The 18,693-nt window shown below is 54.0% G+C and overlaps 1 protein-coding gene across 3 annotated transcripts; it reads left to right on the top strand.

Annotated features, from left to right (window-relative positions):
* The first annotated feature begins 262 nt into the window (after positions 1 to 262).
* Positions 263 to 13,587, top strand: TMEM240 (transmembrane protein 240). Of its 3 annotated transcripts, XM_058855137.1 has the most exons (5): positions 263 to 390; positions 1,197 to 1,486; positions 1,746 to 1,852; positions 10,939 to 11,147; positions 13,227 to 13,587. In XM_058855137.1, exons 2-5 carry the CDS (start codon positions 1,430 to 1,432, stop codon positions 13,373 to 13,375), a joined length of 522 nt encoding a protein of 173 aa, XP_058711120.1. In that variant the 5' UTR covers positions 263 to 390; positions 1,197 to 1,429; the 3' UTR covers positions 13,376 to 13,587. The 3 variants fall into 3 exon arrangements, with proteins under 3 accessions (XP_058711120.1, XP_058711121.1, XP_058711119.1); XM_058855138.1 differs by lacking the exon at positions 1,197 to 1,486 and having other exon boundaries at positions 350 to 390; XM_058855136.1 differs by lacking the exons at positions 263 to 390; positions 1,197 to 1,486 and having other exon boundaries at positions 1,653 to 1,852.
* The last annotated feature ends 5,106 nt before the right edge of the window (positions 13,588 to 18,693 follow it).

The following is an 18,693-nucleotide window of genomic DNA, read 5'->3' as shown; positions in this document are numbered from 1 at the left end:
GCTGCCTCCCTTGGGTGCCCTTTGGCTGCGGGGCTGGGACCCCCGCGAGGTCCCCGCGGTCCATGCGGGCAGAGCCGGCTGAGGGAGGCGCCGAGGGCTGCGCGGGGCCGCGGTGGAGCCCGGGGCTCGCACCCCCGGCCGCGCCCGTGCCCGGACCCCCGGGCGGAGAGAGGGCTGGGTGGTCCCGGCGGGGCCGAAAGCGGCCGGGGCCGACCCCGGGCGGAGGAAGGGCGGGGTGAGGATGGCGTGTGGCACTGGAAACGCGGCCAAGCGCCGCTGCCGGGGCTCCGCGTGCCGCTGCGGGGCGGGGGAAGCCCCGCAGGGCCGGCCCGCAGAGCTGCCGCCGCCGCTCGCCATGAGCCGCTCCCGGAGCAGCGCCTCCCCACGTAGGTAAATGCCCGGGGTGGGGAGGGGGCAGCCGGCGCTGCCTGGGCGCATCTTCCCCCTCGCTGCATCCCGCATCCCTCCCCTGCATCCCGCATCCCTCCCCCAAGCGGGGCCGGCCGGCGGCGCGGAGCCACCCGCGCCCGGGAGGGGCTGGGCCGGGGGTTGCCGGCGCGGAGCGAACGTGGGGAGAGCGCAGCCCCTAGCCGGGAGGGTTCGTGGGGCTGATTTTTTTTGGGAGGGGGCAAGGGTGGGCGCGGTGATTTGAGGGCTGGGGTATTTTTATTTTATTTTATTATTTTATTTTATTTTATTTTATTTTATTTTATTTTATTTTATTTTATTTTATTTTATTTTATTTTATTTTATTTTATTTTATTTTATTTTATTTTATTTTTTCCCGATTTTTATTTTATTTTATTTCCGATATTTATTTTATTTTATTTTTATTTCCGATTTTTATTTGGCAGCGCTCGGCAGCGGGGATGATTTTGGGGAGGGTCGGCGGAGAGGATGCGATGAGGCTCCCCCGGAGGGGGTGATTTTTTTGCAGCCTGCCTCCTCCTCCCCCAGCCTCTCCCCCCAACCCGGGTTTGGCTCCCTCGCTTTCCAGTTGCTGCATGAGGGCTGTGCTTGTACCGGCGTGTGCCCGCTCCCGGAGCCGCGCACCCGCCGCCACCGCGGCCGGGGGGAGCCCGGGGCCAGCGGCGGGGGTGGAATTATTATTAACATCATTATTTTTATTTTTACATTTTTCTATTTTTAATTTTTTTTTTTTAATTTTTTTTTTTTACCTGTCACATTCGTCCTAGAAAAATAAAAAAATAAAGCGGGCAGGGCGCGGGAGCCCGCGGCAGCCCCGGCACGGGGGAGTGCGTGTGTGTGCGCGGGGGGCGCCCCGCCGCCCCGCCGCCCCCCGCCGCACCGCAGCGTGCGGGCAGCGAGCGCGATGCGCCCCGCGCTCGGCTCTGCGGAATAGTGCGGCCGCCGCTCGCCCTCCGCGGGCTAGGGGCGCACGGACCCGACCGCTGGCCATTCCCTCTTGATGTCCATGAGTGCAAACACCATGATTTTCATGATCCTGGGCGCCTCTATCGTTATGGTAAGAGATTTTTGCTTATCTCCCTCCCCTCCATGGTCCTCCCTCCCCCCCCCAACCCCCCCCGCTCCCTTCCACCTTCCCCCCGCGCTGTCCCTCAGCCTGTGCACCTCTGTGTATGTGTGTGCATGTGTGTGTGCCCCACCGAGCACCAGAGATTCTTTTCTTGATGACTGCTTCAGTCTTTGGCAATCAAACTGGAGTCAATGTTTTATTCCATCATCCAGAGTTGACCAGATGCCTTGGTTATGGGCTCTTACAGGCAATAGCTTGCTTGATGGACATGAATGCGTTGTTGGACAGATTTCACAATTACATCCTACCGCATCTGAGAGGGGAGGACCGAGTTTGTCACTGCAACTGTGGAAGGTGAGTTACCCGCAGAGCATCTCCCCTGCCCCCCCAGCCCCTTCCCACCTTGTCTCCCTGGGGAGGAGGTGACCAGGGAGCTGCTGCCTGGGAGCTGGGCTACCATTTTTGCATTCTGGCTGTGTCTCACCTTCCTCAGTAGCTCCTGCATGAGCAGGGTGAGGGTGGAGGGTGGAGGTTGTTTTTTTTTTTCTGGAAGAAGAGTTTTCCGTGGGCTTGGAAGTGCATTTTCGTTTGTGTGCACGTTTGTGTACAGGCATTCAGGTGCCCTGGGAAAGTGAGTAACTTTGATTGATTCAAACGTTTGTCATTTTGCCTTTTGCTGTCAGTTGGGCCATGGTGTTTCCCAGCCTGTTTGTGGTCTGGGCGTTGCAGTTGGTGGTTGTGTGGCTCATAAATGGAATGGGGTTTGGAGAAATGAGAGGATCCCTGTCCAGACCAGAATGTGGCTGCCTAGGGCAGAGTCACTTTGAGGCTTTGCAATCTTGGATCAGATTTTAATTCTCTGTGGCTTTTCCTCCTGGGAGCTGTGCTGCTGCTGGACATAGCACACTGAGGAGGCTGGGCTGTGCTTTTGGGTGAGCCAGGAGTGTCAGGGTGGATGCTGTGCCAGGAGCAGTGCCTTTGCTGTGCACAAGTTTATGACTGGACAAATCCCTCCCTCCCTCCATGGCTCTTGGGAATGCTTAATTCTCCTAAACAACATCGTTCTTGTGTGTTGTCACTGAAGTGCTCAGCTTGAAACTGGGATCTGGCTGCTCTGGAATCTGTCCGGGCCCAGAGCTGAGCTCTGGGGAGGTGAATTTCACCCTTCTCTGTGGGACTGCTGCTGGTGATCCTCATCCTGCGCTCCTGGAGGCCTGGCTCCTCTCCTGTGCCTGGTTACTCACTGCCTGGGGGAGAGTTTCTTGCCTGTGGGGGAGAAAAGCAGTGTGAGGCTGTGCCAGCTAAAGGACACGGTGGGAGAGCCCTCCCTTGCCACATCCAGCCTTTAGGTTTGAGTTTTACTCCTCTTGGAGCTGCCTCTGGAGCCAGCTGCACCCTGTCTCCCAGGCATCACAGCCCTCTGGCGTCCCTGGAGTGGGAACTGTGCTGGAGCTGGCATGTGCTTGGCTTGATGAAGAGAAAATGCTTTGCCCTTCCACACTGCCTCACATTCCAGAGGTGATCAGGGCCTTCCTCCCCATGGCTCCTCCTCAGCCTCCTGGGACAGAACAGCAGAGAAGCACCTCCAGGGCCAAGAGCAGCCAGGCCTGGGGGATATGGCATGGGGGATATGTCATCTCCTTCTTAAGGTCAGTTTGAAAGATTGTGGGCAAAAAACATCCACAGTGTCTTTGACTTGGTTTTGTCAAGGATTTGCTTTTTCTTAGCCTTTTTTTTTTTTTCCTTTGAGCCCCCTTGACGTTTTTCACAAGTTTGAGAGTTTCCCTCTGCTTCTTCCACCAGTTTTTCTTTTTACTGGTCACAGCTTGGTTCAGTGGTGGTGAAAATAGGCTGCTGGTAATGGACTTATGTTTGGAGTGGCTGAGGAGTGTCAGGTGAGTGAGGTGAGCCAGTGAGGTGGCTTGGCTGAGTGTCCCCTCCACACAAAGCTGAGGAGGTGGCAGGGGCACCCCTATCTGCTGTCCCTCTGTGCCTGCAGAGATGCTGCTGAGGCGGATAAATTGGCCGTTGCCTTCTCCACAAACACCACTGGGTCATTTCTTCAAAAGTGCACAAAAACAAGCTTCCAAACTGCCGAGCATGGATGTGAGAGGAGGCAAAAAGCAAAGTTTATCCCTTGCCTCAGGTACATGGGAGCAACGGCTCTTGCCAACAGAACCAGCTCACGAGCGTTGGCTCCAAGTTGCTCCTGCCCTGATGAGGAGATTTCACAAAGCCTCCCTATGCTGTAGGACCTCGTGTTGACGTTTGCCCTGACCTGCTGCCCCAATGTCAGTGTTGGGAGCCCTCTGATTTCCAGGCTGGACGTGCCTTGTCCTCTCTGTCAGCTGTGCAAGAGCTCTGAGCTCGGCCCTGGGGTGAGAACCGTCCACAGCTCCCCCAGGCAGGGCTGTGTCCTGGAGCCTCTTGTCAGCACTGCTACCAGGGCTTGATGAAGAACTTAATTTGCCAATAACCAGAGGGAGTCCTCGGAGGAGGGAGCTGGCTGCAGTTCAGTGTGTTGCAGTGAGGAATCGGGAAAATCAGTAAATGTTGCAGAAATGGAAGGGAAGGAGGAATTGGAATAAATGAAGTTTGATGTGCTGCAATGATCTCCCTCCTGCCTGGGTCACAGTGTCAGTCATACAAAATAATTAATTCAGAAATGTTTTCCTTCCTCTCCTCTCCTCTCCTGGTTGTCTCCTTGCTCAGGGCGTCAGAGTGGACCCCTTGCCCGGGAACTGTCCAAGCACCCAGGCTGGATGTGAGTGTTGGGCACAGCAGGATGTGCTCTCCAGGAGGAACTGGAGTCTGCTCTGAGCTTGTGTCCCTGTGAGGGGCTGGGAGCTGTTCCAGAGGGGGTGGCTGTGGACAGGGAGGGCTGGCTCTGTGTCTCAGGTGTGCCAGGGGATGCTCTGAGCCCTACCAGGCTGTCCTCGGTGCATCCTCAGCCTGGATCCCCACCCCCCTGGCAGTGGGATGGAGCCTGGCTGTTTCCAGCTCCAGTTTGGGAGTCACTTGTTCATGCCCTCACTTTCAGCTCCATCTGGGACCAGGTGTTGGTCCCTGGGGAGGCTAGCAGGCAGAAGCACAAGCTGTGCCTTGGGGTGCCCCAGGCTCTGCCCACCTTCTGGGGGCTCTGTGACTGCTGGAGTCACACAGGGGCGCGGCCAGCAGGGCTGGCTACTCTAGCTGCCACCTCAAAGAGCTCCTCAAGTTCACGGAGGCCATGCCTGGGCTCTGTCCTGGCAGGCAGGGCTGTGCCTTTCCCTAGACTCTGCCTGTTCTTCCCTCTGTGGGATTCTGGCCCAGCAGGAAGGTCCCAGGACAAGTGCCAGAAATGCTGTACATTGCTTTTGCAATATTTTTAAGCATTCAGCATGTTTGCAGTGGCTGGGAAGGATCAAGACACTACTGAGGAAGGAAACCAGCCCCATCTCCAGGTGCTGCTGGAGGCTGATCCCCAACTTCCCCCTTCCCTGTGGCATCAGGGTCATTGGGGCTGAAGCTGTTTGTTGTCATTTCATGCCAGGGGCAAGGGAGCGACACTCTTGAGTGTCTTGAGACGAGAGGGCCTGGGAGGTGCTTTTTAAGTCCGTGGTGTAAGGCGGGAATTGTGACACAGAGAGCAAAGAGGGCTGTGCAGTCAGAGTGGCTGCAGGGCCTGGAGCCCTGGGCTGTGGGGAGCTGGGGCTGCCTGCAGCTGCTCAGGCTGCCCTGGTCCATATTTGCAGATTTTCAGGTGGCACTGAGCTGCTGTTTTCAAGCTGGGTGAGCCTGGGCTGGACAGTGCCTTTGCCCTGGAGTGTCCCTGCACTGGTGGCCAAGCTGGACGTTCCTCTGGGCTCTGAGGGGTGGGAAATGTCTTCCCCTGTGCAGGTGAGGTGTCACCATCAGGCTGGGCTGGGGCTTTCCCACTCCAGAGCACCAGAGCCAAGAAGAGCAGAGCTGCCAGCACCCCCCAGGCCATGGGAGAGCATCCACAGCTGGGAAAACTCCACTGCCTCTGCTTAGGAAGGGAAGCTGGGCTAGGCCTGGAGTGAGAAATTGAGCACAGAGACAGGGGTGGCACCTGAGCCTGCACAGACGGGATGGGTGTGACAGGGACTGTTCCTGCCATCACATCTGCCTCCAGGAAGGGGTGACAGCCACGCTTTCTGGCTCCTGTTGATGCCGTGCAGGAGTGTGGCTGCTGGAGCAGATCCCTGGGGGAGCCTGGCACTCTCCATCCTCGGTGTGTGGAGGCATCCATGCTGGCTCAGGCAGCCTGGCCCTCCCTCCCTTGGCTGTGGCTGTCCCCAGAGAGGGCAGGGCTGGGGCAGGACTGCAGAGCTGCAGTGCTGCCCTCGTCCAAATTTCTCCGTCCCAGCCAGCAAAGGGTCCTCGGTGGAAGCAGAGAGCTGGCAGCAGATCAGGAGCTGGGTGATGTCATGCAAAGGAAAAACACCAAAGGGCGTCCGTGGAGGAGGCAGGGTGAGCTGGAGGGAACAGATGACACCTAGATGGAGCAAGGAGCCTCTAAAACAGCCTGGGGGGCTCACAAGTTGCTGAGCTGGAGAGAACAGGACCCTCCCGAGTGTGTGTGCTCCCTGCCACTGACCTTCTGGGTGACCTTGGCTGAGTCTTTCCTTCCCAGGGATCGTCTCCCCTGCGGGCAGGGCTGGGAAGGGACCGGAGCAGCATCAGCCTCACCTGGGTGCTAGCACCCTGCAGCAGGGCTGGGCCCTGGCCAGCCCCGGGTCAGCTCTTCCTGCCCCAGGGATGCTCCAGCCCTGTTCTCCCCAGGCTCTGATCCAGGAGGGAAGGGCTGTGCTGGAGCTGTCCTGAGAGGAGACCCTGACGTGCACCAAGCACAGGAATGTGTGAGGAGGCTGCTCTGGTGCTGGGATCACTGGGGAGGGTGGCACTGCTGGCAGGAGGGACATGAGGGACATTTCTCCTCTGTTTCCTCCTTTCCCAGCCACTCTGAGAACCTCTCCATGCCCAGACCCTCCGTGGATGTGCTGGGAGTGTTCTTTGCCTGGTGCTAGGGACCACCAGCCCTTCCCTGGGCTCCTGCAGCTGTGCCAATGCCATGTTTCCACCAGGACCAGGACCAGGGAGATGTTTTCGGTGGTGCCACCACCCTGCTGAGCAGCCTGGCCTTGTTGGGAACAGCCATGCAAGGCTCGGGGCTGCTTAGGACGCTGAGGAACGGCTGCAAGCTCAGGCAAGGATGCAAGACAGGGATCCAGCACTGGGTAGATCCCGCCTGGAGGCTGGATAAGCCCGATTTCCCCAAATCCTGCTGCAGCTGGCGACGGGGAAGGGCTTGGTCCAGCCAGGATTGTGGCAGCTGCAGCGGGAGCCCGGGAGATGTGACGTGGCTGCCACTGTCGCCTGCCCGGGAGGCAGCCGGGCTGAGCCGGAGCATCGGCGCGCCCCTGTCCCCGTCCCCGTCCCTGTCCCCATCGGAGCGGGGGCTGTGGAAGCGCAGAGGCAACGCCGGACTCTGCGTGTGCTTAAAACAGTTTCGTGGCTTTTCCAGAGGCTCCCGAACCGTGCTGGGCTGCAGCAGCCGGCGCTCGCACAAGGTCACCGCAAGGGACAATAGCGCTGGGGGCAGCTCGGCAGCCCCGAGAGCAGCGCAGGAGCTGCCCCGCTTTGTCACAGGCTGGGGATGGGGACAGGGATGCTCCAGCTCAGGCCGGCACACAGACCGTGCTGCCCGGTTTGTCACCTGAGCCGAATGACAGCCGATCCAGCCTCTCCCGCTGCTCCCGGGAGTCACTGCCCCCGGGTGTGCTGGAATTTCTGTCCCCCCTTTTGCTCACGCTCCCTGAGGAAGCTCCAGCACAGCCAGGGTGGGCACAGCTCGGGAGGGAAGGTGGCATGGGGTTAACCTGGCACCAGTTGGAACTGCCCAGGAATTGGCCCTCAGGAATTATCTCAGTAATTATTTGTTGCATCCTTTTCCTGTAAATAAACACTGGCAGAATGTGGGTGGGTTTGGCTGTTTAGGGCCACATGTGGCACCTCTCTCACAGGGCTGTGGTCCCCAGAGACCTCATGCCCAGCCCTAACTGGGGGCTGAGGTGATGCCAGGCTGAAGAGATTTCTGTCTCTGAAGGGGGTTTTTGTCTCTGAAGGAGGATTTTATCTCTGAAGGAGGATTTTGCCTCTCTCAAAAGGGCTTTGGTTGGTGAAATGAGCCCTGGCTGGGGGATTTATGGCAGAGTTGTGTTCTGAGGAGCCAAGACCTGGTGTCCAGCCCTGCCTGCCCTCCCTGGCAGTGTCCTGGAGGAGCTGCTGGGGGTTTCCTGCACCTATCCCTGCTCAGCTCAGCGCTGACACTTTCCCTTGCTGGATCTGATCCCCAGAGCTAGCCAAAGCACATTCCAGTTTCCAGTCCCCTGGGTATGAGTTGGGGACCCTGGTCCTCTCTGCACTATTAATAATGCTGTGCTGATGAGGCAGGGTCTGATTCCCTCCCGGAACATCCCCAAGGGCTTCAGCAGCAGCAGAAAACTTGTGGGGGTCTGTCCCTGCTCTCTTCCCCATCTCTGTGGCATCACTCAGTCCTCTTAAAGCAAGGAAAGGATAAAATTCCCTGCAGCCCAGCTTTCCCAACTGTTGCAACAGCAGGAAATTTTTGTCTTCTTTGGGCTTTGCTAAACTCTTTCCAGAAAACTACACAAAGTGGAAATGCAGCTCATCTGTATGGGATTATTCTGGTGACTTAGGGTTCCCAAAAGCTAGAAGGCTGCAGGTCTCAGGTGCTTTCCTGGGGAGCTTTAGTGACAGGAGGCTTTTCTTTTAAGGAAGTTTGCAACTGGGATCTAAACTTTGGTTTCTGATCCTTGGATAATGGGGTTTCCTAATCCAGGCAGGGCAGAGGTTTTGAATTTGGCTTTCAAACAATCCCTGAGCATTGTGGGGTTGGCAGAGGGAGGGAGGAACTCCACGACTTTCCTCTCCAGGTGAAAACCACCCCAGAGCTCTGTGCTCATCCCTAGCAACCTGTCCTGGATGTGCATGGGAAGTTTGAGTTCTCTGAGCCTCAGGGGTGGCTGTGTTAGTGCTGGGGGTGTTCAGGTGACACAGCACAGGTGCCACAGGGCTTGTGACACAGCCCTGCAGATGACACACAGCCAGGCCCTGGCAAGGAACCTCCAAGGAGTCCAGAGTTTGTGGATTCAGCTTTTAGGCCATGCCTGTGCTGCAGAAAGCAAAAGGGAGGGAGTTTGGGACCTGCCAGGTGTCCTTGTGTCATAGGACATGGCAGTGTGTGCAGGGATTTGGGAAGTCATTGAACATGGAAAGTGCTTGGCTGTGTTCACGGGAACCCTCCCATTCCTTTTGGGGAGCCCTCCCTCAAGCAGCCCCTGGATTTCCCAGAGCCAAAAGAGGGAAGATCCCAGTTCCAAACCAGCCAGCGCCAGGAGCAGGGCTGCCCTGAGCCCGGGGGATCACTGTTGCCATCAGAGCTGGCATTTCCCGTCCCTTGCCAGCCTGGCAGCTTTCCCTGGCTGGGAATGGGGACTGGAGGGTCTGGTGGCCACCGCCAGCTTGTGCCAGCGCCGTGCCCGGCTCAGCCGGTGCAGGTGGCCCCCATTAAGGCATCGCTGAGATTAGGGCTGTTTTCAGAAGGTTCCTTTGAGTGCAGGTTTGTTTGTGTAAATATTTGGACGTTTCTCAGGCGTGATTATCGAGCAACCTGCACCTCATAAATATTCAGAGGCCTCAGCCATTGCCTCCCTCTCCTCTGCGGGTGGGAGAGGGGCCGTGCCTGGCGCAGAGACAGGGACGGGATGTTGGGAACACTGGACAGCACTGGGACAGCCCCTGCTCCCTGAACTGGGGGCACTGGTGATGCCAGGACTGTGCTGGACATCACCTGGCTGGGTGTGTGGCCATCCCTGGATGAGGCTGGGCAGCCTCGGGGCTCCTGGCTGAGAAGGTGAAGAGCTGTTCAGAGCAGCTTTGCATCCTGCATCCCTCATCCTCCGGGATTCTCCCACCCTCGCAGCTCCTGGGGACCTGTCACTGCTCATCCCCTCCCATTCAGCCCCCACAGCCTTGCCTGGCTTGTGGTTTTGGTTTTTTTTTCCTACTCTACAACTCCCTCACTCCATCCCTGACATTTCCCTGCTTTTCCCCAGGTGAACCTGGGGGGTGGTTTTTTTGGTGTTTTTCAGCTTCATCCCAGGCTTGGTCTCCATCATCTCATGGCACAAACAAACCCAATCACCCTCCTGGCATAGGGCAGCCTCTCCAAACCTTGGGAGCCTTGGGAAGCTTTGGAGCTACTCCTTTCCCCCTGGAGATGTTCAGGGCTCTGGGGGAGCTTTGCCAGCTGCTCCAGTGCTGGGAGGGATTCTTGCTGTGTGCTCCAGGCAGGAATTGCTGTCTGCTCCTGGAGGGACCCCCACAGATCTCCCTAGTTAAGGAGAAGCTGAGGTTGTTTTGTAGCTCGTGGGACTTTTTCAGGACAGGGAGGCTGCAGGATAAATTCCTCCCTGTGCCTCCTTGTGGCTGTAAACTTGCAAATTCTTTAAACTCTGATGTGTGAGAAAAACTGATGCCTTTTGGGGCTACCTAAAAACAGAGGCCAGACAAAATTAAGAGAATAAAAAGCAGTTCTATTTATGGAAGGGCCTTCAGGTGCATTTAGGGCAGACAAAACCACCCAAAATGAACCACAGCTCATGGGTTTTTATCCTTTTATAAGTTTGATCCATTTGCATATTGGGGGTTAATCCTCCAATTCCAGCTTCAGATAATGAAGGAATTTACCCCAGGTTTGCTGCCCCCAACTCACTTTTGTTTCCATCTCTCAGGCCTGGGGCAGTGAGGTGTCCTTGATTCCCAGGCCCGGAGAGGAATTGTTGTGTCTGCCCAAAATGGGAATGCAGCAGCTCACACTGTGTGTGGAGTGTAGAGTTCTGCACTGAAGAGCTGCAGGGTTACAAATCCATGGAAAATAGAAAAGCTGAAATCCTAAGGCATCAACACAAGCCTCATTTCACTGATGGAGAGGGGACACGGAGCAGCAAATCCTCCCTGGGGACAGCCATGGGCTGCAGGGAAGGGACAGGATAGCTCCCCCTCCTCCAGGGGATGCTGGTGGTGGCACTTTCAGGGCCCCACAGCTGCTCTGGTGGCCTCTGCCTCCAGCATGTGCCCTCTGCATCCCATGGGTGGCCTCCTGCTGTCCTTGATTTCCTCTTCTGTGTTGTAGATGATGAGCTGGGGCACAGGGAGCCTGTGGCAGGAATGTGACATCAGTTCCAGGCCTGGGGTCATGGTTGTTTGTGCTTTCCTCCCTCCCTCTCTGCTGACAGCAGCACAAAAAGCCAGGACAGTCCTTCTGCTCCTGGGGATGGTGGGAGGAACTGGGAGGAAAGGCAAAAGAAAAATCTCCACTGAGTTTTTACCCCCTTTTCTGTCCCCTGCACCAGGCATCACATCCATTATGTCATCCCTTATGACGGGGACCAGTCAGTGGTGGACTCCTCGGAGAATTACTTTGTGACTGACAATGTAACCAAGCAGGAGATTGATCTGATGCTGGGACTTTTGCTGGGCTTTTGTATAAGCTGGTTCCTGGTGTGGATGGACGGGGTTCTCCACTACGCTGTGCGCGCCTGGAGGACCAGCCGACGGTATGGTAAGTGCTCCTCCTCCTCATCCTCTTCTTCCTCCTCTTCCTCCTCTCCCTCTTCTTCCCTCTGTTCCTGCCCTCTCCTTGGAAGCTGGGGGTGCTGGAAGAGGTCAAGCTGCTGCTTTATTCCATGTGTATCTGGCACAAATCTGGCCAGGGATATCCCAAACCTCTTTGTCCCTCATTATCCGTGATGCTTGTGGGGAGCTCGCAGCTCAGGATGTTCCATGATTCTGTGACCAGAATGATGGGGGAATTCTGTGGGCAGAATACCTTCAGGCTGCACCAAAATTTCCCAGAAAAATCTGGATTTCTTTTTTTTCCTAGCTGCTGGGATAGCAGCCTGGTGTTGTTTGTGTAAACCTGTGACATTGTGGTGACAGTGACAGACATCTGTATGGTGTCAGCTGAGGTTTTCCATTCCTCATCCCTGACCAGATGTGGAGATGTTTTTGCTCAGTTGTGCCATCAGCCCTACAGAGAAAAGGGTTGGGCAGAATTGTCAGGCTTTGGAGCATTTAAAATCCTGAATTAACACCCTGAGAAGGACCAGCAGATGCTCCTTCAGAGGCTCCCTCTGTCCCATTTTCCTCCCTCAGCACAGGCATCCCATGGGTTTTTGTATTTGGAGGAGGAAAAAAAAAATGTCAGGAAAATGTATTCAATCAGAGAATGACTTGAAATTCCCTCAAAATGTGCCTACAAATCTCCATCTCTCCAACTCTTGACTGATGCTGCTGTTAAATCACAACTCAAAGGGAAAGGAGAAGCATGCAGGAGAAAGATTTATCTGCAGACCTATAAGAAATTCTAATTAGGGAAGTGGACTCTCTCTTTCTAAAAACTCAGATAAAAAATGGTATTAATTTCCCATTAGTCTTCCCAAATCCCCAGCAGCCTCTGTGAGTAATTTCTGAGTCAGGATTCTCCCAGGGCTATGCTGCTGCTGTTTCCCAAGCAGGGGCTGATTTTCCTGTGAGATCCCAGGTTCTAAGAACCAATTTTGGGGCTGTGACTCCTGATTTTCATCAGAGATCAGAGGAGGGCTGGTAGGAGCTCTTCTTGTGCTGAGATGTTCTTCAGAGCTGGGATCACCTACCCCTTATGAATGGAAGCTTTTATTTTTAGTAATTAATTTAGTATTTCATATACTTTTGTTTCATTTTTTCCCCCTCCCTGTGTACACCTATTTTAAGGCTTTATGAAAGGCTTGGCCAACGGTGCAATGAACCTAAATATTTCCTATTTATTCAAAATCAGCGGTGCAAACGAGTAATTTTAAAGACACTAAGCAGAAATGGATTTGGTTTTTTGTTGAACAAAGCTAGTTTCCCTCTGCAGGGAGAAGTGGTGCCTGTGACTGTGAGACTGGGGCAGGGGAAACACAAATTCTGTGCTGGTACAGAGTGAGGAGTGCATGAGCACCACTCAGCAGTGACTCAATGTCACACTGGGGGCAGATCAGCTCCAGCTGTGGCCTGTTACAATAACCTGCAGCTCCTTCCTGATGGAAGAGGCTTCTCAAAATAGAAAATATTCCACAGGAGCTCAGCCTGTGCTGTGTAGTAGCTGCAGGGCTGAGCAGGACAGTCACCACCATCTCAGTCGTGGACTCAGAGACTCATTTGAGATGGAAAAGACCTCAAAGATCATTGAGTTCAACCAATTCCCAGCACAGCAGCTCATCCTTGTGCCATCTGTCCTTCTCTGGGACTCTCCAGTTGTCCTTTGAAGGACTGGGCTCTATTTAGGGGTGGAATCATGAAAAATTTTCATGGGAGTGGGTGGCAGCTGAAATGTTGCTGCAGGGAGAGGTTCCTGAGCTGAGGGGTGAACTAATGGGTAAAAAATGGGTTAAAAAGTTGTTGGGGGCAGAGGGTGACACTGGGGATGGTGGCAGGAATTGGGAGGAGAAGTCTTAAAGCTGCCCTGGCCATTCTGGCAGGGTGGACAATGTGCTCTGCTCAGCCCTGAAGGGATCTCAGGGGTAGCTCTGCCTTCAGCAGAGCAGGAGCAGCCTTGGGACAACACAGCCCTCAGCTCTCCCTGCAATCCCTCACCTTTCCTCTCCTCCCTGCCTTCCAGACAACTCCTGGTCTTGGATTCCGAAATTTTGTAACTTGAAGGAGTTGAGGAAACGTCACCACCGGCAGTACGAGGAGGCCACCGGGAACATGGTGCACATCAAACAGAAGCTGTACCACAACGGGCACCCCAGCCCCCGGCACCTCTGAGGGACCCCCACCCTCCAGGGACTGCAGCCAGCTTTTAAAACACACAGGACTCTGCTCTTCCTCCTCGGGAACAGCCTCTTGTTTGTTCCCAAGCCAGCTGAGGACACGGATTTTAGGGATCCATCCCGGGTGTCCATGGGTGGACATGCCACGATGCACAACTAAGCCAGTCCTGGATGCTCTGCAGCCAAGACTTTGCACTGTGTTCCACATTTTATTGTCAGACTCGTGTATATATGTAAAAAAAAAAAAAAAAAAAGCAGACAAACAAAAAAAAACAAACAAAAAAAAAAAAAAAGAGAGAGAGAGAGAGAGAAAAGAGATTTGCATTATACTTTCAATCCCCCCCACCTTTTCCTGGCATTCACGGCTGTCCTGCACATCCTGCTGGGAATGCTGGCCAAGGGGATGGAGGTGGGACAACACAAAGAAGATGCAGAATGTCTTCTCCAAGAGCTCCAGCCCCGTTTTTTGGTCCTTTGACTCGGGTTTGCCCTGCTCTGCCCCTCCCGTGGCTTGACTGGTCACAGGTTTGGATGGGGACTGGGGAAGCACAGTGTCCCCTTTTGTTTTGCTTTGGTTCATGTTCTGGGTAGCTGCTGGGGGGGAAGGAAGTGCTGGGAATGTGTCAGAGGTTTGTTGTTTGCATTGCTGTCCACTGAAACCTGCCTTAAGCAATCCAACCTCAGAGCCAGGGGAGTGGGATTGGAAGGGCTCAGCCTGGGCTGATGCTGTTGCTTTGGTGCCACCTTTGGTGGTGGCAGGGCTGCTGTCCTTCACTGGAGGAGGGTGGAATGTGCTAGATCTAATTCATAAACACCCTTCTTGCCTGGGAGGAAAGGAGCTGCTCTGCCCCTCTTCTTGCAGGGTGAGCCTGGTTAAAACACCCCCAAACCACAGAGTGCAGAGAGGGGGCCCTGGGAAGCCTCACTTCTGCTGCACATCAAACTCCCCTTGCTTGTGGGGCTTGGCTTGAGAGACACAGAGAGACTGAAGCCAAATCCCTCTCCAAACATCCCAAATGTCCCCAAGGTTGAGTCCAAGTAGGAGGATGCTCCCATGTGTTTTTGCATGTGCTTCTCCTGGTATGGGTTTTGAGGTCTGGATTGGATCGAGGCTCTGACAGCAGTGCCCCTATCCAGAGACCTCCTTTTCTCCCAGGTAGAGGGGCCTGGAGGAACTGCAAAGCCCAGGAGTGCTGGAGCTGCTTCTATGCCTGGTCCTGCTCTGCTGGTGAGCCCAGGCCATGGGATGTGCTGAGCAGGGAGAGAGAGGATTTATTAGGAGGGGTAAAGGAGGGAAATTCCATCCCTAGGAATCTGATACCCCTGAATCCTTATTGTTTCCCCCTCATTCATTATTTTGTATCGAGTGGGTTTATGCAGAAATGGGGAAAACACCCAGAACTAAATGATGCTAAGCATTCCCAGAAAATCTCCTTTCTTCCATGGATTCCTTGACACTCTCAGTGGCCTCCTGCTCTTTGATGGTGGGGAGAAGGACACCGAAAAGAGACTCCTGCTCTTCCCTCCTTACTCCAGTTTCTGTGTCTTGGGGTTGTTTTTTGTTTCCTATGCCCAGTTCAGTTAATTACAAGTCCAAACCTGCCCTAACATTCATGTTTCTCTGCCATTCCCACCTTTGCTATTCCCTAGTGCCTGTTGTCTTGGAGCCCCAGGTTCTTTCTGGACCTAAATAATTGCCTGGTCCATATTTGTGTCTGTTTATCTGTCATTCCTGGCTGTGATGTCTAAAATTCCTTAGGATCTAAGGAATGACTTTTCCTTCAGCACCTCCTTTCCACAGCCTCCTGGCAGGGAAGAGCAGGGATTGTGTTATCAACAAGTCCTCAGGTGGGACAGCATTTTGTAGGGGAGAAAATGCCATTGTGATAAGGACAAATATTGAGTCTCTGGAACTGGTTGGGGGGTGGGGTGGGGTGGGAAAACACTTTAAAAACAATTTTCCCACTGAGCTAAACTCAGACTGAATGTAAAGCCTGTCTCTGCCCTATTCTAGCAGCTGGTCTTGATTGAAATACCATTAAAAATGAAACAACTGGAAAGGGTGAAGTGATGCCTCACACCCATTAAGTTTGATCTGGCTGATCCACGGCAAAATGCCATAAGAATTTGAGGCTCTGAAAGAGGGGGAAAAATATTCTACATTGTAAGTGTTCCTGTTGCATAAAAACAGACTTTTAAAAAATCTGCTGGGTCTGCAGCTCTCACCTTTTGAGCCTCTCTCTTGGTCAAACTTAGGCAAAAAAAAATCCCCTGACAAAACAAAACCAAGAAATACTCTCAGTGCAATTAAATTTACTGGGAGAAATTCAGTTTAATCCAGGGAAACCAGACAGGTTTGGTGGAACAGTTTTGTCCCAGCACACACAAAACCAATGGGATTAATCCTGGGGAAATGATTCTCATCCTTAGTAAATGAGGACCAAAATTCCTTCCGGTGCAGGGAGGGAATCCTCACCCAGTAGATCTGGGATGGTGTCAAACTCCTGAGCAGAAACACCCAAAATACCCCAAATACCCCAAAAAACCCCCAAATAGGAGAGTTTTTCCCAAGAGGTCTGCCATCTCCTCTCTGGGGAACAAGGTGCCCAGGCCCCCAGAACAGCAAAAGGTGAAGGAGGCAGCTGGTTTAGGGTGTTACAGCCGTTTTGGGGGCATTAAAGCTTGTTTTGGAATATTACAGCTGGTTTTGGGGTACTACAGCTGGTTTTGGGGTGTTACAGATTGCTTTGGGGTGTTGCAGATGGTTTTAGGGTATTACAGCAGGTTTTGGGGTGTTGCAGCTATTTTGGGGTATTACAGCTGTTTTGTGGGGTGTTGCAGCTACTTTTTTAGGGTATTGCCGCTGGTTTTGGGGTGTTACAGCTATTTTTGGGGTGTTACAGCTGGTTTTGGGGTGTTACAGCTGCCAGCATCACCCAGCAGCTCCTTCTCCCCCATTGCCACCACCCTTGCTGTCCCTGTCCCATCTCCTGAGCTGCTCCTGCTCCAGGCTGAGCCTCCCCAGCCCTGTCCCTTGTCCCTGTGTCACAGTGGGGTCGCTGCTGTCACTGCCAGCTCGGGTGGTGGCCGCACTCGCCTGTTCCTCTGTGCTTGTGTTTGTTTCGTTCCTCTCTGCTCGTGGGGGTGTTTTCTCCTCGTTGAATTGTCCCAGCTGTACTCATGCTGATTCTGTTTGTTGTTCTCCTACCTCTGATCCAGTCTCCACACACACACACACACAAACACAAAAAAAAAAAATAACAAACCAACCAAAAACAAAATCCAACTGCAGATGGAAACAACAACACCCAAACCCAGTGACAACCCTGGGTAAAGAGGGTCCATCTGGGAGCAAATTTGGCACAATATGGTCAGGGCTGGGCAAGGAGGTGGTCAGAGCCTAGGGAAAGGAAAACAGGGATGTAAAGTGTGGGAAGTGCAGGACAGGGGAGTGGGAAGTGAGGGCCCCGTCTCAGCTCTCACCTGCCAGATGCTCCGGGGGAGGCTCCTGGCTCTGGTGGTGCTGGGGATTTTTGGGGCTATTTTTGGAGTAGAGACACAGCTCAAAGTTCCATGTGCCGCTTCTCCCGAGCTGGGGTTGGTGCTGAGAATGTTCTCTTGTGGTTTTGGGGTGAGGAGACTTGCTGGGAATATTCTCCTGTGTTTTTGGGATGAGGAGCCCTGGTGGGAACGTCTCCTGTTGTTTTGGGGTGAGAAGAGCCCTGGCCTGGCCGCCTGAATGGGGAATGGTTTGGAAGGAAACGTGTGGAAAGACAGGTGGGGAAAAGCAGGGGATTGAGAAATCCATTGCATCACCTAGTAGGTCCTTCTTAAACTCAGATCCCATCCTCAATTCTGGCCCTGCTGAATAAACCCCTGGCCAATATAAACAAGAAACACTGAGAAGAGCCCTTCCTCTTTGAGGAGCAGTTTGGGAAGGTGTCTCCTGTGATTCCATCCATCCATCCATCCATCCATCCATCCATCCATCCATCCATCCATCCATCCATCCACTGTGCCCTCACTTGAGCCAGCCAGGGACACCTCAGCTGGCCCAGTGGGCAGCACCTCATGCATAAAAAAAGACCAGGAGAGAGCCTGGAATGGTGTCCTGGGCACTCACAGCACAGTAGGCTGGGTTTAGTTACTCTTACTGCTGTTCTACCTCATTTTCTGGTTGCATTTGCAGCTGGGAGAAGAGAATCCTCTGAAAAGGGGTGTTAAAAACAGACATTGAGGTGATGAAGGCACTGGAGCGTCTCCTGCGAGGGACCTGGGAGAGCTGGGACTGTTCATCCACATAGAAATCTCTGTAGGGAGGATGCAAAGAGATGGAGACAGGCTCTTTAAGGGGTGTCCAGAGAGGGAGCAGAGGCACAAAATGAAACATGGGGGGTCCTGCTTGAACATCCTGCACGTGGTGGAAAGGGAGGATGATGTTCACCTGGTGCAAGGGGAGGTTGGCAGGAGCTGAGGGGCACAGGGAGCTTGGTCCTGTATCAGATCTCACTTCCCAGCACTGCTGAATGTTCAGCCTGGCATTGATGAAGAGGTTGGGTCATCACAGAGGTGATGAAGCTGCTTCTGCATTCAGAGGGTCTTGGAAGGTAAAAACAGCACCTCGCAGAGCACCTTTGGATGTGAACAGAGCAGAAGTTCTTCCATTATGAGAGCATGTGGTACAAGCAGAGACATTTGGATGCATCATTTTCCAAGCTGGATGCACTGGTGGGACAGATCTGGGTTTCAGTGAACAGCAATGGGATGCTGAGCAGGGAACTGTCTATTGGGCAGGGACACAGGACTGTTGCTTCCACCCCAGGCTGGAGTGGAGGTGAGAAGTTCCCTCAGCCCAGCTCCCTGGGGTGTCCAGGAGGACAAGAAGCAGCAAGTAAACTTCCTGAAGAAAATAAAAAGCTCAAAAGGAAAGAGCCAGGCCTGTGGCTTCCCTGCAGGGGCTGAGGAGAGAGAAGCAGAGGAGAGGGGAGATGTGGCAGGGTCAGGAGCTGCTCACCCTGGCTGGGCTGTTGGGACCCTGCTGCGGCTGTGTGTCCATGTGTCCAGAGCTCTGTGTGTCACTGTGTCCCCTGCATGGAGCTTGTCCCTACTCTGGCACCTCCACCCATTTGCACTCATTTCTATTCCAAAGGGATTCCCAGTTTCTGGCCCCTCCTGGGATTCCCCAGGGTGGCTCAGTCACAGTTCACGCTGAGGCAGAGGAAGCCCTGCACTCACTTTAGGGAGGTTTTTCACATGTGAAACACCAGGACAGAGCCTGGAGTGCTGTTTTCCCTGATTGTTAATCCTTCTTTT

The sequence above is a fragment of the Poecile atricapillus genome, chromosome 22 (genome assembly GCF_030490865.1).
Source record: "Poecile atricapillus isolate bPoeAtr1 chromosome 22, bPoeAtr1.hap1, whole genome shotgun sequence".
NCBI lineage: Eukaryota > Metazoa > Chordata > Aves > Passeriformes > Paridae > Poecile > Poecile atricapillus.
This window is presented reverse-complemented; position numbering and strand designations above follow the sequence as displayed.